General features: G+C 49.8%; 2 protein-coding genes across 5 annotated transcripts in view; one reads left to right on the top strand and one right to left on the bottom strand.

The window, feature by feature from the left end:
• LOC122393219 (protein ecdysoneless homolog) overlaps window positions 1-5,855 on the top strand; it is a 108,330-nt gene extending 102,475 nt beyond the window's left edge. For all 4 annotated transcript variants that reach the window (XM_043389047.1, XM_043389048.1, XM_043389050.1 and 1 more), the window contains 7 exons: window positions 135-301; window positions 1,245-1,566; window positions 1,885-2,025; window positions 2,722-2,908; window positions 3,192-3,379; window positions 3,596-3,952; window positions 4,287-5,855. In XM_043389047.1, coding sequence (XP_043244982.1) covers window positions 135-301; window positions 1,245-1,566; window positions 1,885-2,025; window positions 2,722-2,908; window positions 3,192-3,379; window positions 3,596-3,952; window positions 4,287-4,454 — 1,530 coding nt within the window. In that variant the 3' untranslated portion in view covers window positions 4,455-5,855. The remainder of the gene's footprint in view (window positions 1-134; window positions 302-1,244; window positions 1,567-1,884; window positions 2,026-2,721; window positions 2,909-3,191; window positions 3,380-3,595; window positions 3,953-4,286) is intronic.
• Window positions 5,856-6,920: 1,065 nt separating this feature from the next.
• The window catches only part of LOC122393212 (aldehyde dehydrogenase, mitochondrial-like), a 33,655-nt gene continuing 20,440 nt past the window's right edge, over window positions 6,921-20,135 (bottom strand). The window contains exons 6-11 of the mRNA XM_043389039.1: window positions 15,280-15,467; window positions 13,607-13,756; window positions 13,075-13,212; window positions 12,470-12,634; window positions 11,206-11,363; window positions 6,921-8,119 (exon numbers count right to left, since the gene is read on the bottom strand). Coding sequence (XP_043244974.1) covers window positions 7,972-8,119; window positions 11,206-11,363; window positions 12,470-12,634; window positions 13,075-13,212; window positions 13,607-13,756; window positions 15,280-15,467 — 947 coding nt within the window. The 3' untranslated portion in view covers window positions 6,921-7,971. The remainder of the gene's footprint in view (window positions 8,120-11,205; window positions 11,364-12,469; window positions 12,635-13,074; window positions 13,213-13,606; window positions 13,757-15,279; window positions 15,468-20,135) is intronic.

Below are 20,135 nucleotides of genomic sequence, written 5' to 3'. Positions count from 1 at the left end.
ATGCACGTAGGTAACTGTGGTGAATTGGATTATATACTCGTCATTCTTTGATGCGTCATTGGGTACTCCGATACGTCTATGAGTTGGCTCGTTTTATCGTCGATCAGGCAATGACTGAATGCGTTCTTCCCCAGGTGTTTCTTCACGAAGGTGCCGTGCACCTCCTGCCTCTCAACTTTCCCGACGAGACTTCTGACGGCTTACCAGTTACCATGGCAGCAGTGGACGCCGTACGCGACGCTAGCGCCGCCACACGGGCGGACGACAAACTACAGAGTTGCATCCAACAAAAGATCGACGGGTGAGTGAGATTGTCAGGGATTTTCACGCAAGGAGATCACGCAAACAAGATAGCGAGAAACTAGCGTTGGATTTCTGAACCTTAGCCAAGCAGTTATAACAGAGATGGCTTCACACACGAATTATGGCACGAACACATCGTCGCCTCGTTTCCAATCCCTTTCCCAAGACGGCGCCCGCCGCTTGCTTAGCTCATCTGTTGCCATCTCAAACACTCTAAAGCCCTCGCCTTGACTGGGTGGGGCTTCACTCGAGCGTTTATCATAATCTCCTCAAGCTCACTGGGGCTGAAACCGAAACCAGGTGGGCTAGAGTGGCGACTAGCCTGTAAGAAGGCGACCAGCACCGATTTAACGTGGATTTTCAGTCTGATCCTCGCTAAGAGTAGTGTTTGTGCCGACTTTGCCCAGGGCCAGTTGCTGCGACTCGACACACCCAGTTTCGAGTGAAGTGAGGATTGTTTTCTGGCGTAGTGGAGGTTGCTGAGAAATGGGTCTCGTTTTGGTACGATAAGCGGGTTACTTAGCGCTGAGAACTTGGCAAAGTCGGTCTGGAATGAATCATGTATTAGAGGGTGGTTTAATCAATCGCATTTAGCGCGATGTGGTGTGGGAACCGAAGCTGAACTGAATCATCCTTGTGGTCGACGTGCACTCAGTCATTCTCAGGCTATGATTCAGCTTCTTTTATCACCAAATTCAACTGCCATAGACTAATGATTCAACTTTCTTATCAAATTTACCGCAAAATGAATCATTTATAGTATAAGAACCAATCGACCAACATATATATCAAAGCTGTCGAATACATGAAACGTCAAGTACCACTTAGGGCGATATTTACTGAGTATTACCTATTTAGGTTGTATCAACTCTCGCCTGTTGCACTTGACAATCTTCACGTCTCTATATCTAACCGTCTAACATCTATCTGTCTCTCCGCAGATACCCAGGCAAGATCACGGAGTCCCATCACCGTGCCACGGTTCGTACTCCAGCAGCCGCCGCGGCTCTCCTGGCAGCCTGTCCCCAGCTGCTCCCGGCCGCCGTGCAGGCGTTCTACCTTCGCGACCCCATCGACCTCCGCGCCTGCCGCGCCATGCGCTTCTTCCCTCCGGAGACGTGTGTCAACGCGAGTGTCGTCTTCACGAAGACGCTGTACGCGCAGTTGGTGCACCAGCAGTTCCGGCCCGATGTGAGGACGGGGTGGCAGCTGCCGGCGCCAGCTGCGGCCGAGTTTCGCGCGGCCGATGTCGGCATGAAGCTGGTGAGTGACCTGCCTGACATCTGGTGGGAGGGAGGGGAAGCTTTGGTTCAAGTTTCTCCACTAGAGCTTCTGCTAGGAATAGTGATATTGTGCATACGTCTATTATTGCTGTTTTCTTTTGGTATTCCTGAAAAAGCATTCAATGAAAGTCTCGTACTTTTCCAATTTCAGTCACTAGTTCAGTGACCAGAAGCTTAAACTAAAGAAACGTACTTCTATTTAAACCAAACCAAAACCAGGCGTTCCACGGTAATATCTCGACGCTCGCATTTACTCCCCTTTCAACGATCATAACCAAACCGTTCTCTGTTCCCTCAGGCGTGTGGACTAGAGATCCTGGCGTCTCGCGCCGGCTCTCAGTCTCATGCCGCCGAGGCCGATCCCACACTGGATGAGCTGCGGGACGACGTACGCTGGCAGAGATACCTCAGCTCTCTGCACCAGAAACGCTACTTTGGGGTGAGTTTTCAGATGGTGTTATTTCGCCGTTTTCTAGTCCGATTTAGTATGGGGATAGGGGATGCGGAGTCATAAAGCATCTCCTTAGGCGAATAAGATAATTGAGTCCGTTGAATACCTGTCAAAATTATCAAAACATTTGATTATTCGTACGGTAATATTTTTTGCGATAAGCTGGCATTAAGCCTTTACCCACGTCTCGTTGGATGAGGCCTCTCCGTATAAGGGCACAGGGGCCCCTTGACTTTCTGAAAAACAAACATTTCCTCGTATTAGCCGGTGGGAAAGTCCGAGTCTTTCTGCAACGAGTGATTAATTGTCTGATGTTGATGGGGCCGCGAGGTTGAAACCGTCTGAAACTCCACTGTGTAAATGTTTGCGGTTAATTTCGCTGCTGAAATGACGCGGCTCTGGGTAGATTTTTTGACGGCCCGACCGCGGACCGGTTTGGATGCCCGTGAACTCCGTCAAAGTCACCGATACCTGGGGGCGAGTGTTACGTAAATACGCCTTCTGCACCGGCCACCACTCAGGCTTAGTGGCTGAGATGGTTTGTTAGCTGTCAACTCTGCTATGGCGGCAGCTGCTCAAACCTGTCTCGGAATACCAATTGAAAACTCAGCCACCTGTGTCATATGCAGCCTCTGTCTCTTGATTATATCACAATGAACTAACAACCCTCTCTTCCTTCCTCAGGATCTTCTGGAGGGTTCGAAGGATCACTCAGCCCTCATGGAGAAAGCACGTCAGTATTATATTGGGCATATGCTAAAGGAAGACAGACATTCGGCGCCTGGAGATGTGGTCAAAAAACTACTCGGGACAGTCAAGGTGGATCACGCCCAGTGGAAGAAACGCGAAGCTCAGCTTCCTCCGCCCGACGGTAGGTAGCAGCACAAAAGACCTCATAGCGCCGAAGGACAATCACTTAGTTCATTGTAATTATTGCAGATGCGTTTCTGTCAATGTAACACGTAAAACTCGTTCGTTAGTTGCATCTTGTCGACTATTTCACATTTCATATGGTCATTCTGTCTTAATCTTCGTAAAATTATTCATCCTTTTAGTTCATCTTCGGTAAATATGTTCCACTTTAACGACATTCGTACAGAAATCTCCCTCTTTCCGAAGAATCTTGGACTAATTCGCCGTCTCTTCTCCCTCAGATGACTCCTGGCTGGAGGTGTCAGCCGACCAGCTGGAGCAGCTGCTGCAGCAGCAGTTTGATCTCCAGCATCAGCCGCCGCAGCAGGTGGCCGCCGAACTCCAGGAGTTTCTCAGCCAGCTCTCCGGGCTGGAGGGAGTCGAGAGCGACTCCGCTCCGGCCAGCAGGAAGAGCTCGCGCGCCCGCAAGGTGAGGAGAAAGACAGAGTAGAAGGGGCTGACGATTGAGGTTGTGTTGTAAAATCTCCTAATGGTAGTTGTGCTCTTATGGGGAAGCGATAATTTCCCATTTTTCTCACCATTGTTCATCGTATGATGAACACCTATTGATGCAAGCATCTATGCGAAGTGAGCAATGCCATTTGCCCCACACCCTCAGTGCTTACGAATTCTCTCCCTTTCACAGCCGAGTCGCAAGCTCTCCGCCGCCGTGATGCGCAAGATCTCCACTCTGAGTCAGGCCTCCACGGCCTCCGGCATGTCCACACTCAGCCAGAAGATCGACTTTAACGCCGACAGCTTCACCGACGTCGTGCGCGGAATGCTGGACCTTGGCCTGGACGACGACGACTGGAGTGACGACGACTCCTCCGGCATGTCCTCGTATGGCGACGAGGATGAGTCAGCCGAGCTGCAGGACATGCTGAAGGGCTCGGCAGCCGGAGGAGATATGAAGGAGATCATGGCGCAGATGGATGACGAGCTGCGTGATTCGACGCTGGCTGAGAGCTTCGTGCGGGCGACCAAGGCTGTGCGGAAAGAGGTACGTTGGAGACGGGGTTGTTGGAGAAAAGCGGGACGTGTCAGTCGTATGGGGGAGAGGGATGAGTGGCCAGGGGCTTGTATGTTGGGGTTGAAACGTTGTTTAGGTGGCAATGGGGAGTGGTGAATCAGATAGAGAAAACACGATGTAAGGGACGTAAACTCAGGGATGCTTTGCGGTACGGATGCAATATTCGTTCTAGTTCACGATGACTCAGCGTAAGAGTACGACCCATTTGAATGTTTTCACCGATTCATTTCCAACCCCATGTCTGTTCATTCTCTTAGCCATTCTCGAAACAAGTGTTTGACGTTATCGTCTCTTTCCATTGCAGTCGGGAGCTTCGGATGCCAGCCTGGACGACGTCGAGTCCTTCCAACCGGTGGACATTGACGTCAACACCGTACAGAACCTGCTGCAGTCCCTGCAGGGCCAGACCGCTTCGGCCGGCCCCGCCCAGACACTGCTGGACAACATCACCAAGGACAAGCAGAAGCAGTAGTCGCCTGGCGGAGCAGGAGCCTCCTCGACTTCACCCAGTAGCTGAAGATGAGGGCGAGGAGTGTATGGTTAGACCACCGCGGCTTTAGCTAGCTTGGCTTTGTCCTGTGGTGGTTAGACCACCCAACCAACCTACGACAACAGAGTATGTCCATATCATTGGAGTGATACGCACAAACTAAGCGCACTCCAAGTCGTCCTGTGACTGATCTTCGTTAGGGCATCGCCCTGACCTGAGACGTCCTTACACGACCTGACCTGACCTGCTACGATCTGCCATTGACCTGACATCCTCTGACTTGCCCCTGACCTTCCTATGTCCTTACCTTACCCCGACCTTACCTTGACCTGACCTGACTCGCTGTCAGGAACGGTCTGCTGCCCCAATCCGAAGAATCGCCGTCCTTGTCCGGGAGTCGTTGTTTCTCTGCTGCCTCGTGTCGATTTGGCCGCGCGTGTGAGAGGTTTTCACGGTTGTTCGTTCACCCAGTCATCATTCACCCGGCCCGCGGAACGCTCGTCGCCTCCGCAGCGCCATCTTTGTCTTGCCTTGCTGATGGGAGTATGCGAGTGAGAGAGGGTGAGAGCGAGCGAGAGCGCGAGGGAGAGTGAGAGATTTGGCGTCACTCAGTCGCCCGCACGCTGTACATAGATTTCGTCGCGAGCCAGTATTGTGAGGTATGCGGAGGGTTCGGAGGAGATTGTATACATGTATACATATATTTGTGATAATTGATACGATGACAGGCACCGCACACACTCGCAGGCTCGCACTCGCACCTAGCTGAGGCGGACGCTGCTTGTGTCCGGCCTGTTCCGTTTGTACATATACGCTTAGGTGGCTCACTGTAAGCTGGGACAATTGCGGACTGGTGCCGCGGTTGAACCAGAGAGGTTTCGGAATCGTGCTGATGTTATTTTTTCTTCCTGGATTGGAATTCTCACTTCTCAGCAGCACTGAAAGGTATCCGCTGGACCGGTCTTGAGTTTTTACTTTTTTACGCGATGTTTGTGCGCGCTGATGTTGCGTATCGTTGTAAATGCGTTGGCGATGGGGCGACCACAGCAAGAGGACGGTGGTCGCCCTCGGGGTTTGGCGCATGCGCAGATTGTTGATGCGGGATCTTGCGTGGTGGGAACGGGCATTTGCTTGTTGATTTATGACTTTGTGTGTGCCGCCGGCGAGTTGTCGCAAATGGCATGTGGTGAGAAGGGACGCTACCGGATGGACGAGTCCTTTCCTTGCCGAGGGTCCTCCCTCGGCGAGGTTCTGGACGAGTCCATTCCCTGACAAAGGGGAGGCAGTTGGGAGTGTTTCCCTGATCGAGAAGGCTCCGCTCACTCTGCCTGTGTAGTTTGTATTATTTATTTGTGATAATGAAATATATGTAACTGCACATAAGTAAATGTTTCTGTTGTACCGAAGTTAGAGCACGGATGGGACTGGAACAGATGTGTGACGAGTGACGACACAAATGGCGTGTGGTGAGAAGGAACGAATGGGCGAGTCCATTTCGTGCCGGGGAGGAACGGTGGTTTGGACGAGTCCAATCCGTGACCGGGGAAGGTAGTTGGAATAGACTCGTCCAAAAACCGAGATCTGACGCAATTTTGGGTTTGGACGAGTCCATTTCGTGACAAAGGGAAGGTAGTTGGAATGGACTCGTCCAAAAACGGGATCTGACGCGAATTTGGGCTTGGGCGAGTCCATTCTGTGAAAAAGGGAAGGTAGTTGGAATGGACTCGTCCGAAAACCGAGATCTGACGCAATTTTGGGTTTGGACGAGTCCACTTCGTCACAAAGGGAAGGTAGTTTGAATGGACTCGTCCAAAACCGACATCTGACGTGAAATTGGGTTTGGACGAGTCCATTCTGTGAAAAAGGGAAGGTAGTTGGAATGGACTCGTCCAAAAACCGGAAACTGACGCGAATTAGGGTTTGGACGAGTCCATTCCATGACAAAGGGAAGGTAGTTGGAATGGACTCGTCCAAAACCGATATCTGACGTGAAATTGGGTTTGGACGAGTCCATTCTGTGAAAAAGGGAGGGTAGTTGAAATGGACTCGTCCGAAAACCGTGATCTGACGCAATTTTGGGTTTGGACGAGTCCACTTCGTCACAAAGGGAATGTAGTTTGAATGGACTCGTCCAAAACCGACATCTGACGTGAAATTGGGTTTGGACGAGTTCATTCTGTGAAAAAGGGAAGGTAGTTGGAATGGACTCGTCCAAAAACCGAAAACTGACGCGAATTGGGGTTTGGACGAGTCCATTCCGTGACAAAGGGAAGGAAGGTAGTTGGAATGGACTCGTCCAAAAACCGAGATATGACGCAATTTTGGCCTTGGACGACATCATTTGGTGAAAAAGGGATGGTAGTTGGAATGGACTCATCCAAAAACGACATCTGACGTAAATCTGGCTTTGAACGAGTCCGTTTTTCTGATCCAGAAGACTCCAGTCTGTTCCGTTGTAGATTGCTTTATTTGTGAAAACTAAATATGTATTATTTCTGCACACATATTGAATAACAAGTGTGTAATTGTAGTTGCGCTTATCCATTTACAAAATACCTCAGGAAGTCTTCCCTGGACGGTCTTTCGAGCATTGTACAGCGCGGCGTGGCACGGTGATATTTGACAAACTACGAGACAACTTCGACTCGGCAAAAGCGAGGAAGAACCGATAACTTAAGCCATAAGAAATCGAAGAAAACGAAAAAGATTCTTCATGCAACACAAATCCACATCAGTAGCCGATAACAAAAGACGTGTGTACAAAACGGGTACCACTGCGCAGCAGGTCTATGCGCAATGTACGAACACGATACCTACGTCCTACAACCTGCTCCGTAAGCACAAAGAGGGATTCTTTAAGAGCTGATCCACATGAATGCATTACTAGACACAAACGTATGCTGGGTGTGAAGAAGACATTGCGGAGAAGCTGTATGCTATCACTTATCAGCCGTGCTTTCTAACGGGCCGAATTAACCACTTTCCATCCCATGGCTAAATCGAGCCTCATGTTAAACGATGCCATTCGCTTTTATACAGGACTGGCCAAAACCATTCACAGATGCCAACGTTCGACAAATTACACGTTCGATTACAGCTGTTCAAGTTGGTTTAAGCCTCATGTGGACATAGAAATCATCCCATCCCGTGAGTTCGTAGCGTCGAATAATTCCACTGCAAACGGTTACGGCGCTCACCTGACACAGTGCATTAATCAATAGCACAGTTTTAAACACACGAAATCCCGAACGAACATCCTGAAGAGAGAACACTGAGCAAACGCGAAAGCACCACAACTTCGTCGCATACCTATTCCGTCGCTCTATCTTCAGAGCTGTTCCCATATCACCTTTACATCATCATTTCATTAGCACCTTGTTTGTAGAATTTCAACCACCACTTTCCAATGTCGTCAGTAGGTACACATAGGTATAGACACCGAACCGAACATCCAACCTTGACCGCATCTCGAACCGTAGTTTACGAGTTACGAGTGAGTTTACGAGTTCTTCTGCGGGATGGCGGTGACGACCGTCTTGGTCTCGGTGTAGTTCTGAATGCCGTACGATCCCTTCTCTCTGCCGTGGCCAGACATCTTGTAGCCGCCGAAAGGCAGCTGAGACGAGAACACGTTGTACGAGTTGATCCTGTTGGAAGAAGAGAAAGACGTCAGGGTCACGCTGAGGTCATGGCGAAGTCAGAGATGGGGTTGAGGGGTAAGATACAGCACTAGTTTCTTCGTCAGTGACGAGATCATTTCTAAGATGACGTCAAACTAGGTGATTGTGGGGTCTTATAGTGGTCTGGTCGGGATCTAATCAGGAATGCAGGGGTAAGATCAAGAGCATGCTGATCCATCAGTCGCAAGGAGATACAGAATACGACGTCAATGTCACGGATACGCTTAACGTTAGCGCATCCCTAGACAGACTGCCGATTGATCCCTCTTCTCTCTAGAGTTAGAGCACTGGCTGCTACTGCAGCCTGGTGGCCCTACAGAATGAACTAGAAGTTATGAAGGGGACCCGCTAGGTGGCTCGGCTTCACAATGCGACGGTTGTGCGTCATTTGAACTCAAACTAAGATCCATAACACGACGGTACAGTTTTGGCAGGGCCTGGGCACCAGGTAACACCGTAAAGTTCGCCACGGCCAGGTCAAAAAGCCAGGTCAAAGCTAGGTCAGACCATGGTCCCCTCTTGGCTCAGACCAGGACAGGGCATCAAGTTACGATATCACTATCAGGTCGAACCGGGTCATGTCTGAAAATGGCTGGTCTCAGCTCCTACTCAGTACTAGTCATTCGTCACTCACCAGCTCCAGTCCCTATCCGGTCCCAGTCCATATCCCAGTACCTGTACCTGTATCAGTCCCAGTCCCTACTGCTGTCCCTTACTCATCACACGGTTGGGGCATTCCACGATAGATCGACCAAAAAAACTTAAAATTTACACCCGCATATTTTATTTTTGCTTAAAATTGGTCTAAAGGGTTGTGATGGGCGGGGAACCCAGCTGTGGCAAGGATTTTTTTCTTCGAACAACGGTTTCCAAGATATAGCCTCGGGCAGTTCCTGGAGGTCACGCTGCAACCCTATGTTTGGCGGCTTATAACTCAGAAACTATTGGTTTTCTATGGTAAAAACTTGATATGGTTCAACTCCTAATCAACCAACAAATGTTTTGGCTATCTCGGATTTTCGAATTTTGAAATTTTTGATCACGTGACATCTTGACCTTTTTTTCGAAGAATGACCTTGATATTTTCCCAACTGAAAGTCGCAATTTTGTCTGATGACGATTACAGCCTTATCAATTGTCATTCATATGAGATAATAAAAAAGTGGCTTTCGGCCTGCGTTGACCTCAGGTCAGGTCATTTTTATGACCTTCCCATTATTACGAGCGGGAGTGACAGCGAGATCTCGAGAACAAAGCAAGATAGCGACAAGCTGTAAACAGCACAGGGTACACATGGATAAGGTCTACAATTTTTACTCAGGTCATTTTCAGGTCAGGTCAAAGATGACGTCACAGGGGTAAAAAGAAAGTCTAAATGGCGGCACTACATATATATGAAGTTTTCTCGAATAACTTTCGAAGTATCCCAGCTAGGAACAAACTAATAGCACCATCGTGATCCTCTCGTCGATCCGCATCGAAACATGTGTATGTTGACCTCGAAAGGTCAAGGTCAAAAGTTGACCTTAGGTCACGTGACCTTAAGGTCATCATATATATATATATATATATATATATATATATATATATATATATATATATATATATATATATATATATATATATATATATATATATATATCATTCGATGGGCCTTGACGAGCTGAACACAATGAGCCTATCCGCGCGGCTGTATCTCAAACCTGTAAGGAGTTATTAGCAAAAAAAACATTTGGTGACCTTTAATGACGTCACATGACCCAAGAGCAACGTCACAGTTGACCAAGAGCAAAAAAGGTCTCAAGGTAGTCAAAGTTAGTCGCATATGGAGTCACTCATGGTATATTAGGCAATTCCGACGCGTTTTAGTGTAAAAATAAGGGAGCTGATTTTTCCCCAATTGACTTATAATGGGGTGGTCAAGAAATTGACCTAACCTCAGGTCATCGGTATCGAAATTCAAAACGAACTGGCGCTAGGCGAAAGCAAACGGATTGGTGCCTATTCTACGTCTCTTTCTTTATTAGATCAAAAGGTACAGCCAAAACTATTTTGATTTCCTTTTTACCCCTGTGACGTCATCTTTGACGTGACCTGAAAATGACCTCAGTGAAAATTGTAGACCTTATCCGTGTGAATCCTGTATCGTTTACCACTTGTCGCTATCTTGCTTTAGTCTTGAGATCTCGCTGTCGCTCCCGCTCGTAATAATGGACAGGTCATAAAAATGACCTGATCTCAGGTCAATGCAGGCCGAAAGCCACTTTTTTTATTGTCGCATATGAATGACAATTGATAAGGCTTTAATCGTCATCAGACAAAATTGCGACTTTCAGTTGGGAAAATATCAAGGTCACTCTTCGAAAAAAAGATCAAGATGTCACGTGATCAAAATTTTCAAAAATCGAAAATCCGAGATAGCCAAAACGTTCGCAGATTGATTGCAAGTTGAACCATATAAAGTTTTTACCATTGAAAACCAATAGTTTCTGAGTTATAAGCCGCCAAACATAGGGTTGCAGCGTGACCTCCAGGAATTGCCTGAGGCTATATCTCGGAAACCGGTGTTCGAAGAAAAAAATCCTTGGCACAGCTGGCTTCCCCGCCCATAACAACCCATTAGACCAATTTTAAGCAAAAAATAAAATATGAGGGTGTACGGCTTTGGTCGATCTATCGTGGAATGCCCCGGTTACTGCCTGCCGTCCCTGGGGCATACGGTCCCTGCCCCACCCCTGTTTAGCTCCTGTCTCACCCCACTCACTGACGGACGACCCCCTACCCACCAGACAGTGCCCGCTCGTAGTCCATGAGCAGCACGATATCTGTCCAGTCCCTGTCCTTGGTCCCTGCCCGGTACCCCTGATCCCTGCCTTTCTGCCCAGTATTAGCCTGCAGCCCCACTCAGACTCATGCCCGCAACAAGTCACTCACCACACGGTTCCCGCGCGCAGTCCCTGGGCATTGACCTCAGTCCCTGACCCTAGTCACTGTCTGATCACTGTCCAAGTGTCCCAGTCTCTCAACAGTCCCTCGCGCTGCCCTTCACTCACCACACGGTCCCCGCTCGGAGTCCCTGGGCAGTGCGGTTGGCCAGGTCCAGGTCTCGCGTGTACACGCCGGCCGCCAGCCCATACATGGAGTTGTTGGCTCGCTCGATCACCTCCTCAACAGAGGAGAACTTCATAATCTGCTGCACCGGACCGAATATCTGTGGAGGAAACACGAGTGGCAGGGGTTAGATATGGGGGTATAACAAGATCAAGAAACTCCTAGGGTGTCTTTACCTTGCTAAATTATCTTTTATCTACCTAAACTATCTTGCTGCATGGTGATAATACTGCACGGGTTGATACGACGGACTTATGTATGTTTGCTTAGAAAGGTTCGCAGAGTTCCCAGAAACTCTCATGTGTGTCTGATCATGTAATTATTCCGCTCTTCTTCGCTATGCGTAAACAAGACTACATAAAATGGCAGGTTGGTGGGCTTAAGTCGCTCTCTGGGCGAACTGAATGCTTTCGAAGTGTGTCTTTTTTGGTGTTTTTGATGAATATAAAATGCTCCTTACACTGTTTCTATACACTAACTGAAGATGAAGCACGCTATAACGATAAAATATAAAAAGCTGATTCCTTGGCCTACCGCCGTCTTGCCCTTGACAGCAAGTAGGTATGCAGCTGGCATCTGTTTATGCTAAACTGGTTATGGTGAAGCTACGATAAACAGATCTCAGTCATTGCTCGCGGCAAACAGTCAGCGTGCTTCAAACAGCAGCAAGATGAGACACAAATGTGGCTGGGTAGTGACGAGTGCCATACTGCCCCGAGAGCCACGTTTTTAGAAGCCCTTCCGATACATCCCACCCGCTAAAGATAATATCGTGCGCTTAGTCACATGATAGGAAAACACGATAGGAGAATCATTTAGACATTATTTACGCTAAATAATGAATTAACATATATCGTAAACACATTTACATGACTGCCCTCTTATGTGGGCTTAAGTGAGAAGCATCGTAAAATTCCTATTTCCCTTACACTTTGCTCAAGAACTTCAAACCTACGTAAATGCTCGTTACGTGTCATACACCTACCCTGCGCCCCTCTCCCACCCACCCCCCATAGCTAGTGGGAGCTGTAAGGAACTGTGGGTAATACGCACGCGAATCCGCCGCCTCAGCGCGTCGGCTTAGCTTTGGGTTCGCAACAGACGGCGGGGGTCAAGGTTACCTGCGCCGAGGTGGCGAATTTGCGATGCCCGAACACCCACAGTTCCTTATAATTATCCACTCCCTTCCCTGCCTAACCCTCTTACCTCTTCCGTGGCAATCCTCATGTTGTCCTGCACGTCAGTGAAGACAGTCGGCTCGATGAAGTAGCCCTTGTCGCCGATCCTGGCTCCACCGTGCGCCAGTTTCGCTCCCTCCTTCTTACCCGACTCGACCAGGCCGAGAATCTTGTTCATCTGGATCTCGCTGATCTGGGGGGGGGGGGAAGAGGGAGAAGAGTCAGAGGGCTCGAAAAAGTATCTGGTGACCTAGTGTAACAGCTTGACTAATTAGAACTTGCGTTACATAGTTACATGCCAAATCATGAAAAGCGCGATGACTTTAGTGAGCTGACAAGTGTTGAAAGCCTCAATCACGAAAAGCTCCCGATAAGCCCAAATCATTAAAATATTCTGTAGTTTTGTCGGTAATTCTTTACGCCCTCTTACAACAACAGAATCAATATGGCAACACAACTAGGTACTATTCAAATATCCATACGAAGTCCATCTACTTTGGAAACTCCCGATTCACACCTCCTCCCATTCGGTGAAGCATTGAGAGTAATACCCCGCAAATAGACACGCAAAGAATATCCCCCAAGCACTCTCACTCCCGCTCCAAGACCACCTGCCCCCCCGTTGGCACGCACCTGCGGTCCCTGTAGCGTGTTGGGGTCGAACGGGTCGCCCACGGTCCTCTGCCTGGCCTTCTCAATGCTCCTCTGCACGTACTCATCGTAGATGTCCTCGTGGACGAAAATACGAGAGCCGGCGCAGCAGCACTGGCCCTGTGGAGTGGAAGGGCTCAAAGGTTAGACACAGAGGTCAAGACAGAGGTCAGGGTCAAAGGTCCGAGGTCACGGGGCAGAGACCAGACTCATCAGTCGGATATGTATCCTCATTAATTCATGCATACTCTCATTTTAGAATTCTTATTAGTTACTTCGCAGTGTTATTATATCGGCAAAAATGCCGGTTAAATCGCAGAAAAGGTTTTTCTCCCTTTTTTATGAATATTTCTGAGAGAAAAAAAGTCGAATCAGAATGAAGTCAGTCGAATCAGAATCTGAATCAAGAAAACATGAAGCTATTAAATAATTTTCTTCTCTCACAACACAACCTCCTTCCCCAACCCATAAAGCATGAGCTTCCGCTCTTAGTGGTCCCTCATCCAGACCTTACCATGTTGAAGAAGAGGCCGAAGTGTCCTCCCTCCACCGCCTGCTCGAGGTCAGCGTCCTTGAAGATGATGTTGGGCGACTTTCCGCCCAGCTCCATCGTCACCCGCTTCAGGTTGGACTTGGCGGCCAGCTCGCTGACAATCTGACCGACCTGGGGTCAGAAGAACAGGACAGGTGAGAAGGGGTAAGGTAACACTGTAAGGCATTCTTGGGTAAGGTGTCTCAAGGCAGCGGTTAGAGCGAGGTATGGGGTGTTGGAGTGATGCGACCTCGTAACTACCACCAAATGGGCGTACTTCTATTCGGGCACATGTAAAATGTATTCTTCCAGCGAGGGAAGCAAGACGGAGAGCAGAAGATACGATTGGCAGATCGTTGTTGGTGATTATAACTTCATCTACGAATCTTAGAAGTTGGGTGTAAACGGCAGACTAACCCTCGCGGGCCCGGAGGGGGGGCGTTTTTCGCCCCCCCCCCTGGCGAATATTTGCGATAACTCCCGAACGCTTAGGGATAGGAAGGCGAAACTTTCAGTACCTTTTCTCCCATCAATTTGACATCTTCTGAAGTAAAAAATTTGGACCTAGCCCCCTTGATGACGTCACAAGGTCCATTTTTCTAGACCCCTGCACGGCAGACTTCGGCGTCACAGATGCAAACTTCAAATAGCTGCTAAAAATAGAGTTTTAGAGATAAAGACAAATTACGAGCACGGCTGTGTAGCGTTTGACCTAGAGAAAAATAGAAAAATAGTTTTGGTGACCTGAGGTCAGAGGTCAGGTCAACGACCCCGAAATGTGGTTTTAGTTTTTCGCAAATAACTTCGACTAAAATGGTCCTAGAGTTACGGCAGTGGTACCATCGCATTCGCCTTGTCAAGCCGCGTCGAATGATATATATTTTGTTCGGAAAAGGTCAAGTTTCATGTTGACCTCATGTGACCTCGAATGACCTCTGGTTGACCTTGACACATGAAAGGTCGATTATGATGGATTTTTACCCGCTGATCACGAATCTGGCATCTATTTTCCTCTAAGCCCTCATTTAGAGCTTCCGGATGGCAAAATTGTCTTATTTATTATTACTAACTTGAATCAGTGAAATAGCCTCTAGCAGGGATACTCTTCTGTGACCTTGACCTTTGAGCAGCCTTGTATCGTAAGATGAACCACAAATAGGGAACTGATAAGCCTCAAAACATTTCAAAACATCTTGGAAGTTAGCACGCAAGATGTGCGAAAAAGTGCCAAGTTTGAGGTCAATTTTGAGCGTGACCTTGACCTTGACCTTTGATTTGGAGCACATTTTCAGAATCCTCAGATTCTCTTCTTTCGTTTGATACCCAATTTTGCCGGTTTGATGCAGCCTGCCGTCCTCTAGAAGGCTTACTTTGAGATCACTACACATGTCCCGTTTTTGGCCTTTGACCTTGACCTCTGACCTTGAAAATTGACCTGAGGTCAAAAATTTTAGGTGCATTAGAATCGTCTCGTAAGGACCTTTCGTTTGGTATCGCTTTTGTTTCCGTAGCTCCCTTATTTACGGAGTTAGACAGGGGGGCGAAAAACGCCCCCCCCCCGGGCTGCGGTGGTTGGGATTACCCCCCGGGCCCGGCCGGGCTAAAGTATTTACTATGAAGCTATTTCCACACTTTCCCTTCCTCAGCCAACTAACCTCTGTCGAGCCGGTGAACGCCACCTTATCGACCCCCATATGGGAGGCCAGGGCCGCTCCAGCGGTGGGGCCGAACCCGGGCACGATGTTGACTACACCCGGTGGGAAGCCGGCCTCCTTTATCAGCTCGGCTACGTACAGACCCGTGAGGGGAGTCTCCTCGGCGAGCTTCATCACAACAGTGTTACCTGAGGGAGAACAGGTAGGGTACAAAAAGGACTTATCATTCAATTACGTGTAAAACAAGTCTTCTCAACTAATTCAGTTTTTTTCGGAAAGAAAAAGAAGAGAAAATAGTAAAAACGATGTGTATCGACTATCAACGCACGATGGCGGTCACTGCTTACCAGGGGAATGTTGTTAGCGGAGCGCCGCCAGAGTCAACATAAAGTTCTTGAAATAGGCACACTGTATTTTCACCGCTTGTGAGCACTCGGACACGAAAAACCGCACGACCGTCACGCTCCGGCTCCGTCCCCGAATGCCCGCCCTCCCGCCGGCCGCCGCAGTCAGCGGTCAGCCGGTGCCCCGCGGCGGTAACCTCCGCAGGGGCGAGGTCAGGCTCCGGCGGAGGGCAGGGCGCCCGCAGGGGCGAGGTCAGGTCAGCCCCGACTCGACTCGGACACCGCAGCGACGCGGTGTAACATAAACGCACATACGGGTACACTGCCCCCCTCTACACCAAGTCGTGCGGACAAACAAAACAACCAACAAAACTGGCGCGAGTGTCATATCATCTTGCGGAACTCGCCCAACCACACAAATCGCCACGAGAAGCGCAACAAAAGAAACACTTTTCATCCGCCATCGCAGTCAATGTACGGCATCATTAACAGAGCAACTTCACCCGTAGTAAAGAGAAACATTCAGACAAAGCTTCCATGTATGTATAACAACAGCAGCCGGGGCGGTCATCGGAACTAAGGGTTTTACGAACTTTACGAAGTTGGAGATGCCGAAGGACATGTTTCATCGGAACCCCCATCGCCAAGTGCCGCCGCCCGCCGTCCACGGTCACGCACGCGCCTCGACCGTCGGAAGAATGGGCTACTGTGCAATGGCCCCCTGCTCGCTCCATCTTCGTTCATCTCAAAACGCACCCGCTGACTTCTTCGCGATGAGGCGGGATCTCGAAGGCAGCTGCGTCGCAGAGTGGCAGGCTGCGTCCGATCGTGATGCTGAAGCATCGGCCGAGTAGCTGCACGAACAAGACGTTGTCCAGTCGGAGCCTCACCAACTCCAGTTGGAGTCAGAACTCCAGCACGAATTATCTGTGACGGATCCGGCTGGGAGCCCGACGCCACCGCTGGTCCTGCGGCAGTGATGACATCCTTCGAGGTACGGCGATGTAGCAGTTGCTTGAGGTAAGCCGGTGCATCATAGTAAGTACGGAGCTGTGAGTGATGAGCCCTCCGTTCAACACCATCATCCGTCTTCACGAGGTAAGTGACACCACTTTCAGCCACTTCAGATACAGTCAGTGGACCAATATAACGTGCTTCGAACTTGTTTTCGAGGCGATGTCCAGGTAGCTGGACCGTCTTTTTCACACGGTCTCCGATTCGGAATGGCTTAAACTTCGGATGGCCTGCCTTCCACACATCCTGCTCTTCATCAGAGGCGACACGCGACTCTGTGTCCGCATTTCTCGCATCAAGTAGGAGGGCCGCAGGTGACGTACCGATTTCTGCATGCTTGGTGTTGTTGTACGTTGTCATAGCCTTGGCGAGGTGCAGGTCCCAGTCACCAGCGGAATCCGTCAGTAAGCGAAGTGACTGACCAATCGTCCGGTTGCAACGCTCCACTGCACCGTTACCCTCGGGATGGTAAGGCGTGCTGTACACGTGCTGAATCTTCCAGTCACTCAGGACGGATTCAAATTCCATGCCACGAAACTCCGGACCATTATCAGACAGCACCCGCTGAGGAACCTTCAGAAGAGCTGGCAGAACACGATGATGAAACGCACGTGCCACCGCTGCTGCTGATTTGGATCGCAAAGGCACTGCCACTGCCCACTTGGAACAGTGGTCCACCGCCACCAGACATCCCAGGTGACCTCTTCCTGAGCGAGGGAACATGACGACATCGACTGCCACCAACTCAAATGGCGACTGACACTCTATCTTCTTCACGGGAGGAGGGTGTAATTGAGGCGATGGTTTGTAAAGCTGACAGCGCTGGCAGGTCCGTACAATGTCTGAGATCACCAACTGAAGTCCAGGCGCGAAGAGCCGTTGACCGAAAAGATCGAGCAGCTTGTCTCTTCCGATGTGTGCCATATCTTCATGCGCGTGAAACACCAACTCGACCAGCCATGATCGCGTGATAACCGGCAATGGACCATTGTCCGGGTGGTCGAAGACAAGTAAATCATCCCTCAGCTGCAAATGATCCATGTGCTTCTTGAAACATTTCAGGCTCTCAGGCAGACGACCAGGCGGGGTTGTCTGTTCGACATGCGTCTTCAACTCCTTCAGCTGGTCACTGGAGGCCTGATGCTCCCGAATCGACGATGTAGTAGGGACTCCCATGTCAACAGTGTAGCTGACAGCGGCAGCCCTCTGAGCGTCAGGATCGGCGAACATGCTTACTTCACTCCCACCCAGTCGAATTTGAAGACTCGCGAAATCTAGGCAGATGCCGACAGTCCGAATGAAGTCAGCACCGAGGAGTAGACAATGGCCGAAGGAATCGGCCTCGTCAACGAGGAGAACCATGGCCACTGGAGCATGTGACGACATACCGACTTGTGCGTGGATGAGCCTCTCGCACCGTGCTTGCCCACACAGGCCTATGATGGGTATGCTAACTCTCTGGATGGCGATGCCAGGATCATGAGATGAAATGAGCCGCAATGCACTGGCACTTATCATGCCGATGGCCGCACCGGTATCCAGTAATCCACACAGCGGCACCCCATTGCAGAACGCTGTGATGGTACACTGAGTGTGCTGGTCATGGTCGCAGCTTGGCTTCAACTTCTTGCAGGACGAGTTGGAGGACGTCGTGTCATCAACCTGAGATGCCGTGACTGGTGTCTCCTCCACACTCCTTGCAGAGACTCGACAACTCGCAACGCTCGCAGCGGTCAGTTGCGTTTTGTCGGTCTCCAGGTACGACTGAAGGAGATTGAAGTGAATGCCCCCAAGGCATTGTAGGTGCAGGATGTCATTCGCTGAACGACAGTCATCAGTGAAGGTCATCGGGTTAGTTGGGCCAAAATGAACGACAATTTTTTACTTTGTACATGGCTGCTGCCACGGTGAGCATATCCATCGCCAGAGGTTGTCCTGAAAACCGCATCAGCCTCAGAGACTGTCGAGATAACCGATCGAGCCGGAAGCCATACTTAGCGGGGCTCCGAAGGGCCTCATCTACCAGCCTCCGGCGAATGTCCCCACCGTCTGCAGGGAACCCATCTCTCTCAGTCATCCAGTGTCGAAGACAATCCACCAGAGAGTTTCCACCGCCTTCAGGACGGTACCGAAGACGAAGACCGTCTGGCAGTTCTTCGTTCTGGTAGGTCCCAGCGGCTGTTGCTGAGGGCACTTGCATCCGTGACAGGAGATCTGCGGCGAAGTTTGATTGTCCAGGGACGTAGATAATTTCGTAGTTGTAATCAGCAAGTTCTTCCACGGTGCGGGCAAGACGATGGTTGACGAGCCGCATGTTGTGGAGGTACATCAGTGCCTGGTGGTCAGTGTAGATTTTAAAATGAACAGCACACAAGAATGAGTGGAATGTCTTGACTCCCCAGCGAAGAGCAGCAAGCTCACGACCAGTTACTGAGTAGTTCTTTTGCGCGCTGGTGAAGGTCATCGAGGCAAAAGCAATGAATCTGGGCTGTCCGTCCTGCTCTTGAGTTAAGCACGCTCCAGCACCGATAGCAGAGGCATCCACCCACAGACAGAGAGGACTTGCATCAGGTCTGTAATCGGGGAACGCGAGTGTTATATCAGCTTGCATGTCGGACTTCAGCTGTTCGAATGACTCAATCATCTCATCAGTCCAGGTCAGAACAGTCTTTGCAGGTAAGCCTGTCAGTGCAGACAGAGGTTTGGCGATTGTAGAGCAGTCCTTTACGAACTTCCGCTGGTAATTCACTATTCCCAAGAACTGTCGCAGCTGGTGAACCGTTCGCGGTTTATCCAGTCGCTGGATCTGGTCCACGTACTCCGGTGACTTCCGAAGACCCGATGAACTAATGATGTGTCCCAAGAACTTCACTTCTGGTTGAAACCAAGTACACTTGCGTCCGTTCAGCTTGATTCCCTGGGATTCGAGCGCCGTAAGAACATCGTCGACCAGCTGCACATGCTTTTCAAACGTAGTCTCCTTCAGAAGAATATCATCTAGATATACGACAAGCTTCTCACGTGCAAATCCGTGAAGAATCGTCTGCATTTCCTTTTGAAATTGTGCTGGGGCATTCTTTAATCCGAAAGGAAGGCGTCGAAACCTCCAATGGGCCCTGGGTGTGCTGAATGCAGTGTAGTCACGTGACTCTTCCTCCAGAGGGAGGTGATAATATGCCTTGGAGATGTCCAGTGCACTGAACCACTGCACTCCGTGATGAGTCCCAAAAACAGTATCGTTGACCTCTGGCATGGGAAATCTGGTTGTTACAGTCTTCTGGTTTAGCCGGCGATAGTCAATGCACAGTCGCAATGTGCCATCCTTTTTTCGGATTGGGACGATGGGAGCATTCCAAGAAGATTCACATCGCTCAATGATGCCGAGACGCTCCAAGTCTAGACACTGACGCTCGACTTCGTCCGCAACTGGGGCAGACATCTTCCGTGGTCTGATGTAAATGGGCGTATCATCAGTCAACTCAATACGATGTGGTGTCA

This window comes from Amphibalanus amphitrite, unplaced genomic scaffold (assembly GCF_019059575.1).
Source record: "Amphibalanus amphitrite isolate SeventyFive unplaced genomic scaffold, NRLGWU_Aamphi_draft 000524F_arrow, whole genome shotgun sequence".
NCBI classification, from domain to species: Eukaryota; Metazoa; Arthropoda; class Thecostraca; order Balanomorpha; family Balanidae; genus Amphibalanus; species Amphibalanus amphitrite.
This window is presented reverse-complemented; position numbering and strand designations above follow the sequence as displayed.